The sequence below is a fragment of the Pecten maximus genome, chromosome 17 (assembly GCF_902652985.1).
Source record: "Pecten maximus chromosome 17, xPecMax1.1, whole genome shotgun sequence".
Lineage (NCBI taxonomy): Eukaryota > Metazoa > Mollusca > Bivalvia > Pectinida > Pectinidae > Pecten > Pecten maximus.
Genome location: NC_047031.1, coordinates 1,697,085 through 1,708,349, shown reverse-complemented (window position 1 = coordinate 1,708,349; position 11,265 = coordinate 1,697,085). Strand labels below are relative to the sequence as shown.

The 11,265-nt window shown below is 37.1% G+C and overlaps 1 protein-coding gene across 1 annotated transcript in view; it reads right to left on the bottom strand.

The window, feature by feature from the left end:
• Positions 1–4,101: 4,101 nt before the first annotated feature.
• Positions 4,102–11,265, bottom strand: part of LOC117315827 (protogenin-like) — a 64,540-nt gene continuing 57,376 nt past the window's right edge. Inside the window, exons 18-23 of the mRNA XM_033870228.1 lie at positions 10,895–11,017; positions 9,957–10,094; positions 8,624–8,735; positions 8,271–8,445; positions 7,486–7,626; positions 4,102–6,423 (exon numbers count right to left, since the gene is read on the bottom strand). Coding sequence (XP_033726119.1) covers positions 5,467–6,423; positions 7,486–7,626; positions 8,271–8,445; positions 8,624–8,735; positions 9,957–10,094; positions 10,895–11,017 — 1,646 coding nt within the window. The 3' untranslated portion in view covers positions 4,102–5,466. The remainder of the gene's footprint in view (positions 6,424–7,485; positions 7,627–8,270; positions 8,446–8,623; positions 8,736–9,956; positions 10,095–10,894; positions 11,018–11,265) is intronic.

Sequence of the window (11,265 nt, the reverse complement as noted above, 5' to 3'; positions counted from 1 at the left end):
CCCCACGAGTCAATTCACCTCAACATTTTTTAAAATTTGGTACCAACACCCAAAATATTTAAGCGCATGATTAAACAGAGAAAGTCTTAAAGAGAAATTCTTTATAGTCAATGTATATAAAACGGAGATACATGTTCATGTTCCGACAAAATTCGAGAAATTTCAGTTTAAAAATACTTTACATATTAACAAAATTTAATGATTTGTCTGCAATAACAGACAGCCGTGTGGTCGAATAAAACAATTGTTCTGGAAATAATAGTTTGTTTTAGTTTCTTTTTCTTTTTCAACTTTTTATCATTATAAATGATAAGCAATTCACATGTTAAGTTGAACAGATTTTTTTTTCTTTTTTAATGCTTTTGATATTTAAAAATGAAAATAAATCCACTGGGATAAAACTAAATAAACTGAAGGATGAATCCTAGGCGTTTGTAATCAATATATTACTATCAATTATCATATCTGAACAGGCACTAAAATTGTTAATTAAAATCAAATTTTAATAATAGATAAAAAGTTGTATGCATACTAAATTAAAATCTACATATGTCTGTTTCCTTGTAAACAAGGTCATCAGATAAAAGGTCCAAATTAAAGCTAAAATCTTAAATTATCATCAAATGGTTTTGTAATTTTTTTTACAATAACACTCGGAGAAAATATGCATCTTCGTTAAAATCTTCTACCTCATTTCGGCAAGTCCCTGTGGCAACGGTAGTAAAAAAAAATCCCACAAGTCCCTGTGGCAACGGTAGTAAACAAAAAAAATCCCACATGAAACTTTAAAAAGCCTTTAACACATGTTTGATCTGCACAATATCTCCACAAAGCTTCTTCGTATTGATAATTGACATTTCGGTAGGAAGAAATTTGGGTCATTTGCCGAGGACACAAAACAAGATTTAGTTCCACATGCGGTATATGGATATCAACAGTAAACAGTTCACTACTTTTTTCTACTTTTTGACAAGTTTGGGATTAAAGAAAATCAGTTGGTTTAATAAATTTCACCAAAATGCTCACAATAAAATTAGAGTTTTTTCCTGATAAATTACCATCAAGTATCAGCAATTCAAGGAAACCCGTTCCGATTTTTTTTTTAACAAACAGGTATTTTAAAACCGATTGAAGGTAGTATGGTTTTGTTTTGAAATAAATATCAATTTCACCTGATCATGACGTTGTGAACACGAAGGAGACGCGACATAAAACTATCGTAAATATTGCAGCAAAAATATCACGCACAGATCTAAAAGTTACACAGACCAACACACATATATATATACTACTAAAGGAAATCTATGGGGTTGTCCTACATATAATGACTGGCTGTTTTTCTGATCACCAAATGAATAATACCGCCGACAGATACTGTGTAATGAGTATCCCGCTTCACTCCGAACAAAATCAAATACGACTTTAGACAAAAGGCAAACATTGTTGCTTTCATCATGATAAAAAAATCCTACAATCTTTAGCAATGATTTTCGAAATTTCCCCACTTTCTTTTTAACATTTCAATTTAATCAGATTTAATTTTAATTTATTATGATAACTTCTCACTTAACAGAAAGCAATGTATCTCAATCTAAAAACCATAATTTTGAAGACAGATTTATATATATATCCATTATCTAAGAAAGGAGGAAGTTCAGGTTTATCTTTAAAGAGTTATGGGGAAATAGATGGGCTTGAGGATATGGGAGCTATAGTGGGTCAGAGAATTGTCTAAAACTCCTACACAACAAATCAAATTATATAATGCCAACATTGATAAATTTCTAATCATATGGAGCCCAATGCTATGGTAAAATCTTATAATTTGTTATATACCAGTAAGCTGCCCTGGGATTATGTGTAGAATGGAGGACTTGTTCCCCACATTAAACATCGTTATATTTCGAAATAGGTTATTTCGATATCCATATTTGTATTTTCATTTCCCAAAATGCAAAAACTGATCAGAAATTAAGTTACCATGGGAATATATCCAAGAAAAATTCCCTATGCAAATAGTCTGACCTTTAATATTTAACTCAGAATAATGAGCTAACATCAGCAAGTTACTGATAAAAGGCCTAAACTTTTATCTTTAACTTACAATAATGACCTAATATCAGCATGTTGCTGATAAAAAGGCCTAAACTTTTATCTTTAACTTACAATAATGACCTAATATCAGCATGTTGCTGATAAAAAGGTCTGAACTTTTATCTTTAACTTACAATAATGAGCCAATATCAGCAAGTTACTGGGGAAAATGTCCAAACTTTTAACTTTAACTTACAATAATGAGCTAATATCCGCAAGTTACTGGGGAAAAGGTTATCCCCATCCTACAGATACAAAAACTAAATAACAAAGCACAATACCCACACAAAGCTCTCTTGTGTTCAATTCCGATTTGATGAAAAACAGGAAATGCTTATCCAAACAATATTTGAAGCCAACACGAAACCCAATAAGGTTTTACCCCCAGCATCTAAATATATATATACATAAAATACAGTGTACATTCTACACATTTGTAAAATATCGTTGGCTAACAAGTCACATTATAAATGTTTAACAGGTTGAACTGAGCATGAGCATAACTTCACCGGGATTAGCTCATTCCTGACGTCAAATATCTAGAGCAAATGAATAAAAAAATTTATTTTCACAAGGAAAAAAAACACAACATGGTGAGCAAGTTGTCTTCAATATCTTACTTAACTAGCATTTCCTGGTTTTCAGCATGATTTTCAAATTGTGTGAGTATCAAATTGTAAAATACAAAGAATTTTCTAATTGTGAAATATAACAATGTAGAATGTGAGTTACATCACCTGATAATATCCATGGTTACCATGGCAACTTGGCTCTTAAATTATTTCCTCTTTAGGAGCTGGGGAAAATGTGACATTACCAAAATAATCACCCAAATTATTCAGCATTAGAAATACATTCTGATCATAGCTGTATATTGTAAGTCAATCACAATACGAACAATCAGAATATTCATGATCACTGATCAAAACTTTAAAGTAACATTATTCACACACTTAAAATTCATATACATCACTATGCACTACATGCATAGAGTTCTCACATTTTTGTTTTCAATTCAGAGATTTAATTAAAAAAAAAATCCTCAATTTATGGATTATCTTTTGGTGAAAAGAATATCACTTATTCATTAGTTATTTCACTATAGCATACTTTAAACAAAACATTGAATAATGTATAAAACAACAAAATCGGTCTAATAGCACTTAACAGTTCATGTTACAAACCTAAATTAACTAACAGCATTATCTCCCTTTAATATAATTATCTCCCTTTTATTCATATTATCTCCCTTTTCTAATCAAATAATAATTAAAACATTGTTGGAGTTTACATATCAACATTGTTGTTCCTAATAAAATGAAATGGGCTAATTAACCATTAATGGTCAGGCAAGTCCATTACATTTTAAAGGGGTCCAAGGCTGGTACATATAACATATCTCAACTTTTTTAAGCTGGGAGGAACAATGAAATAAATAGCACTATTTAGGTATAGACTAAACATCTAAATAAAGATTTGAAAAACATCTTTGTATAATCTATGCTTTTTTTCCTCTGGGGTTTCCTCCCTTGGACTACTCTGTAGTAGTTTGAAGTGGGGAGTACTGATTCAGACCAGGTACACACTGCATCATAAAAAGTACGCATTTCTGCAGTTTCAAATTTTAAGTTATAATATATAGCTTTAAAATTTTCTAGAAACTAAAACGAACACTTTTCAGAAACATTATTAAAACAAGTTGCATAAAATTATTTCAAATTTTTCTAGAAAAAATGGAATCTCAAAATTTTCAGAAGCATTAAAATCATTGTGTAAACATTAAAATGTCTTTAAAAATTCAAAACCTGCAGGATCTGGAGATTTAATACTGTCACAGTTAAATACCTGGTCTGAGATATCAAGTTGAGAGAGAGCCAATGTTTAGAACATTCCACATATGTCTCGCGTTATCTATACAATGACATAAAAAAAAGACAATAAATAACCTAGGGGTTGTCAGTAGATGTAGAGTTGTCCCCCTTCTTTCTGAATTCTTTTTTTTTCCCCCACCAGATTCTGTTTCAAATCTTCCTTGTTGTAATCTCACTAATATAAGCCATCCCTGTTTATGTTGTCGGTCATACTTGTTTTACCGGGTGTACAGCCAACGATCGTACAGCCTCCGGCCGTAAAGCCTCCGCTGTTTATATTTATAATCCACAATGATAGCAGCACTATCTCCCTGTTGCTTTCCTTAACTCTGAACATTCCATTATTTTGGCAACCATTCCCTGGAGAATGCTGCATTCAGCAGACAGTAAATTTTAACATCTTGTAGCACGAAAAAAAGCAACCATTTCTTTCCCTACTGGCAGCATAACATGAAGAGGGGCCGAAATAACACCTATTTTAACACTTCCTTTGTGGGCTAATCAAACACATCCTGCCTTTTTGAATCCATCAGACGGGCTTGTTTAAAAAACTCAGACACAGTTTTGCTGCCATTTGGTCTTCCGAAATGTCTGCTCACTTTTCCCTATGGTGTGTACAACACCATTTTGCTTTCCAGTTCAGCATTGAAAACAATATTGATTGTTCCCGCCTTTCACTCACTAACCTCGGGAGGCGGAAACAGTGACCTTGACCCCCGCCTCAAGGTCACAGCATTCTCCAGAGCACCACTTCCCTCCCTCGTACCCTGAGGTTCACGTATGTACACATACAATCAATTCATAATATAGTATTTTTTTTAAATGGCATTACCATGGAAACTCCTGATAATGTCACTGCAGTCCCTGTCTGTCTCTAAGTTATGTACAAAAAACATGTCACCGAGATGATACACATATATATATAGATATATATAAACAACGCCATTCACTTTAAAAAGAGGTAATCTTGAATAAAAATTTGGTTTTGGTAATGCCGTCCACATTCTACCGTAACCATAGCAACAACAGTGTAAATAAGATCATAAACATATTTGGAGGAAACAGAAGTACCCGCATTTTTCCGAATATCAAATTTGTTTTGTTTTCATTACAATAAGCTGCAGATTGGTGATCTCGCATTCGTGGATTTGTAAGTCTCTGATAGTCGTGATGATATCCACACTCGAGCTGTAACTCTTTTATACAGATGGTTCAATAGATTCAGTGAGCCTGGAGACATCGCCACGTAGTCGGGAAAATCCCAACACTAATTATCTCACTTTGAATATTTGATCCCTCCATCAAGTATTCAACCTGCTCAACACTCCAGGCCCCTACAGATCATTGTCTTCTCCATCTAATCACAACACAGCAGCTCTCCGTACGAAAACAACATTTTGTAAGTTAGTATCGTAAAACCCATATTTCCATAAAGTTTGTCTGAACACTAAGAAAAAAAATCACAAACATATTTCACTTTCTAGTATGCGGAGTTAAACACTTAGACGGCAACATCCTGTCGCCCTGCTGCCACCGAGTTGTGGTCTCGCCTGAGTGAATCCTGAGGTAAACGATGCATTGCTAGGTCCCGGGGACCAGGGTAAGGGGGAGGGGGAGGCTGCTGATACGACCCCCTGACCCCAGGGACACGAGGGCTCGAGGATGAACTGCCCTGGACGCGCAACGGACGTGACTGATTGTCGTTTCCCCGTACGACGGTCACCGCCACCGACGGTGCGAGGTTGTTAGGTTGAAAAGAAGAGGTATTCTCATGGGTAGGTGTCACATTAGGACTGCCTTTCCCTGAGGTAGGTGTCCCCTGAGGAGCCATTTCGGAGGACCCCATCCCGGTCACCGGGGCACTTGTAATGTCCGTATCCCCTGCGCCCGTTCTAGTTGAGGTAGAATTCGCAAGATGCTGGGGGCTCACTGAGGTAGAAGATTGATTCCTGTAATGTTCTCCATCGGAGAAAGCAGAGGTTGTGGGCATGGCCCGTGGAGGTAGCTGCGCGCGAGGGGTGTAGCTGTAAGCCTGCCCCTCTTCTTCCATGTGATGATCAGGACTTGATGCTGCCCTCTGGTGGTGACAGGATGGGTCAGGGGGACGCACTCCCTGTTGTGTGTCGACCTCCAGCGGAGGTCGCACTTGTGCCACATTCTCTTCCTCCTCCTCATGAGGATAAGTCCCGACCAGTGGACAACTACTGTTGTCCCCATGGCAACCACTGTCGTCGTCATGGCAACACGCTGTGGTCCCATCGTCAAGACAACAAGCAATCGGAGGTAGGTCAGCCGATCCAGTGGAAGTGTTCTGGTCCGAGTCAGTTCCACTGATACTTTTATCAATGTCATCAAGTGATGTCTTGTCAGGACTACTCAGTTTGTACAGATGACTCAGATCCTCTGTCACAGCATTTCCATCGTTTGCTAGCATGGCAGCGATCAATCCGCGCGTTTCCTAGGCAACGACAATAAATCAACATTAGCATTTTTGTGACATCAATTAAAACAAGAAAACATAGCAAATTTACCAAATAAAAAAAAAAACATTTTTAAACAAGAAGAGTTTTCCTCATTTGACTACTTGAACATTAACTCTTTCCATACTCACGACGACTACAGACGTCACAAAAATGTGCTCTTGTATCCTTCATGACGACTACACACGTCACAATTAACATGCCTTCCATCCTTTGTGACGACTCAAATCGTCGTAAAACATCGCGAAAGATGTTGATATTACTTGCTGGTTTAGCATAGTCATACGAAGGAATTGACATGGAAATGATGTTTTTAAGAAATAAAAAGCAATGTAAACATTGTATTGATGGTATATTTTACGTACCAGAAGCATAATTCATTCGTTAAGATTGTCTATTTCAAAGAATTCCGCCGGTTCATGCCGAGCTGTTTACATAGCTACAAAATGGCGGCCTCAAATTTACTTTCGTTTTCTGCGAGATTGTTGAGGTGTTAAACACAATAAAACAATTAAAAACGATAATATATATATAATTGAGTAACGTTTATCATCAAAATAAGTAAGAAATACGTAAAATATTTTTACACACCGAAAAAACGATGTTTTGGCTGCGTGATTTCTTGCACATGTGTGACACATGTGCCGATTCACATGTCATTTCCCGCGATTCTGCCTGGTGATTTCGCCGTATTTTAAAGGAAAAATTGGGTAAAAGAGTTTCAGTACTCAGTACTTGTTCCATATGATAAACTTCATTTAATATTAAGCATTATACAACAGTAAAAGATCAGTAAAAGATCGTTTTATCGACGTCTGATGTGATAGCCATATGCTCCAATACACAAAGGACCTACCCAGCATTCACTTCCGGTAGCGACCGCGAAATTTGAATGAGTACGTAAAGAGTTAAATCAATTGTACCGATTTTGAAGCCATGGAATTTCCATCTATATCAAAAAGGACTTTCCTCAAGATTTTCTTAACTGTAAAATTGAGACTGGAGAAAAATACATGATTTTCTACGATAGCTATGTGTACCTCCTGCTGATTCTGGTAACCGATGACCGTGGTCACATGACCATTATGAAGATGACCGTTACGTAATCCGTTTGAGAATGGCACATATCCGTTCACTCTGGTTCCATTGGGAGTCACGATTATGTTGCCACTGCCACATCCCTGTAATAGAGAGAACGCTGTCATCAACAAAATCAGACCGCTACTTCTCTGTTATCATTAATAACTCCAGTTTGGTTTGTTTTTGTTTAACGTCCTATTAACAGCCAGGGTCATTTAAGGACGTGCAAGGTTTTTAACTCCAGAGGAACTTGAAGGTCACCAAGTTGGAAGTTACGAAGATAACTTGTCTTAGATTTAAGATGGTTACCTCCCTTTTATCATTTTTTTCTATAATTTCACTTGTGTCCAGTTACCTAACTTTAATCATTGCTTACTTTAATTTTAATAGTAAATAGTTACCTCCCTTTCATCATTTTTACATTAAATTCACTAGTGTCCAGTTACCTCCATCATTTTTTGAATGAGATAAAACAAGGACAAGGAGTTATGAACAGATCATATAAACTCAATGGTCAATCATCGACCAGAAACAAAAATTTGATTCAAATGTAAAATGATCGAAACTTTCTCCAATTAGTTCCATGAGGCTAATCAAATGTTTCTATTTTATTTCAATTCTGTAAAAGGTTAACAAAGCATCTGATAAACTCTGTGGACCACAAGTAAACCACAGCAAAATAGTCACTGCTTTTATACAGGAAATACTGTAGCATAATAAACTCAGGAGAAACAGGCAGTCTCACCTTTGAATCTAGCAAGTGATTTTCATAGTGTCCATCAAGCATTGGGGTGTAGGGGTCCATCTCCCTGTCCGACACCGGAACAGCGTGCCCGTTACGCTGACCTGGTACATGACCGTTGCCATGGAAACGGACTGCCTGTACATGTGGATGCCCAGGTGGTGGATTATTGAAGCATCTGAAAAAGTGAAAAAGAATATATTGTTTTAATTAATTAAATCAATATATTGTTCAAATCCATGTATAGCATTGAACATCTGATTCTACCTGCTCTATACCGATATGAATGTTCAGTCTCTTTAATTAAAGACTTTCAGATGTTATAAATCATAAGATTTGATTTAAGGAGAACTTACTTGTTGCGGAGCAGTATGATAAGAATACAGATGATGATACACACGACTCCAATCGTGATCCCCAGAATGATGCCGAGTTGCTGTGAATGAGGGCTTCCCTTCACTGGTTTCGCTAAAAATCACAAAAATGTGAAAATGGTATACATTGTAGTCCAGTATCAACATGTTACACTTTCACTTAAGTTACGAAGATATTCCGCTAGACTCTGACATTACTAAATAACATGAGAAAAGAAATCATTCGGAGGAAGGGAAAGGATCCCAATTTTTATTTCAAATTTCATTGAAAATACAAAAGGATAATGTGTTAAGCTTAACTTCTATTCTTCATAAAGTCTTCTTTGTGAAAATAACACTTCAGATTATTAGTTTGTTAGCTGGGTTTATTGTCCTTTGAACAAAATGGGTTATTTTTAGTCGATGTCTCCTTGTAGTAGTTGGTGACAACCTCACTGAACAATATACAGAAGGCCCATTACATTCCTTCCAGAGCAATTATGTTTAAGTGTCTTGCCCAGGATTATAACTTGAAAATATATGTTGGAACTGATCCTCCTATCTACATCTACATCTACATCTTTCACCTGAATATAGAGGTGAAACATATTTAGCCTCACCAACACTGTCCTCCTTTGGGAGTGACCTCCCCTTACCTACACAACACTGTCCTCTTTTAGAGTGACCTCCCCTTACCTACACAACACTGTCCTCCTTTGGGAGTGACCTCCCCTTATCTACACAACACTGTCTTCTTTTAGAGTGACCTCCCCTTACCTACACAACACTGTCCTCGGGCCACTTCGGGCGCTGACTAGAGTGACTATAATCTAACTATTGTAGAAGCGAACTCACTTTGGTTACATATAATGCGCATGTGTAGAGAAACAAGTTACAATACGCATGTCTAGTCGACTTTGATTAACCACTTGAGCCGAATGGGTCCGACTTTAGCAACTAGACTTCGTTTGCGCATGCGTCATCATTTGGAAGCATGGCAGTGATTGGTTGTTGTTTATACACATATGTAATCACATTAGAAGGAACAGCCTAACTATAGTAAATGGCTGACGCCCAAAGTAAGCCCTAATCTTACCTACACAACGCTGTCCTCTTTTAGAGTGACCTCCCCTTACCTACACAACACTGTCCTCTTTTAGAGTGACCTCCCCTTACCTACACAACACTGTCCTCTTTTAGAGTGACCTCCCCTTACCTACACAACACTGTCCTCTTTTAGAGTGACCTCCCCTTACCTACACAACACTGTCCACTTTTAGAGTGACCTCCCCTTACCTACACAACACTGTCCACTTTTAGAGTGACCTCCCCTTACCTGTGCTTTGTTCCCCAACACCTATGATGTGGATGCTATTTTTAGACCTCGGGCCCTGTCCGGCACTCGTACATGCTGTAACCTCGACGTTGTAGAGTCCAGGTTTGAGGTTGTCAATATGAGCCACATTCTGAGAACCTGTTAAAATAAGTCATGATAAATGATTTAGTCATTTTTATCAATTAGAGGTCTGTGATAAGACACTAGTTTATACAAAAGAGGAAATCGTCATTAAGTTTAATTCTTGAACTGACTGCAGTAAGTTTTAATTTTAAGCTAAACTTCTGTGAGTATGAGCTAGCCACACTCAAGGTGTACATAATAATTTGTTTGTTTGTTTGTTTTTTGTTTAACGTCCTTTTAACAGCCAGGGTCATTTAAGGACGTATCAGGTTTTGGAGGTGGAGGAAAGCCGGAGTAACCAGAGAAAAACCACCGGCCTACGGTCAGTACCTGGCAACTGCCCCACGTAGGTTTCGAACTCGCAACCCAGAGGTGGAGGGCTAGTGTTAAAGTGTCGGGACACCTTAACCACTCGGCCACCACGGCCCCATAATAAACAAAATGGCAGACTACAGGTACATCTCTGGTGTTTCAGATAGAAACACAAAAGGTTGGTGTTATCACTGTATGGTATTAAGTTAAATTAGATGTCAGATTGCCCACGCAATGTCCTAGACACCGATATCTACAGTGAAAATATAACAAACTGCTATATTGTCTACAATAACAACCTATGAAGTAAAATATCACCTTGTACTCCGACGGAAAAATGTAACCAGAACACATACATATTCATCTTGAAATTTTCAACCTTTAAAACTGATCAACCTTGAAACTGATTATAATAGTTTATGATCTTTCAATTGAAGACCTCAAAAAAATTTTGTAGTTGAAATCAATCCAACACAACACACATCCACCAGTCTGTAACTTACCGTTGACCCTGATCAATTTCCAATTATTTTCCGTCTGACTCCTGTACCGAACGATGTAGGTGGTGATATTCCCATTCGGAAACTTGGGAATATCCCAATGGACAAGAGCCGAGCCCACGTTTCAAGCTGACCTCAATGTTCCTTGGTACGGACGGCACTGTGAATACAAGGTCAAGGTCGCCAAGGTTAGAACCTTCTATAATTCTTTACCAAATCAAGACACACATAATATTATAAATCTAGGTACATTTCTCAAAATGTTCGCTCCTTGAGAATACGTTACTATGTTTCCAACTTTGGAAATCATTAAGATCGAAAATAGTCTCTAAGTTATAAGCCCCATCTTTTATCAATGTAGTCATTCGCCTTTC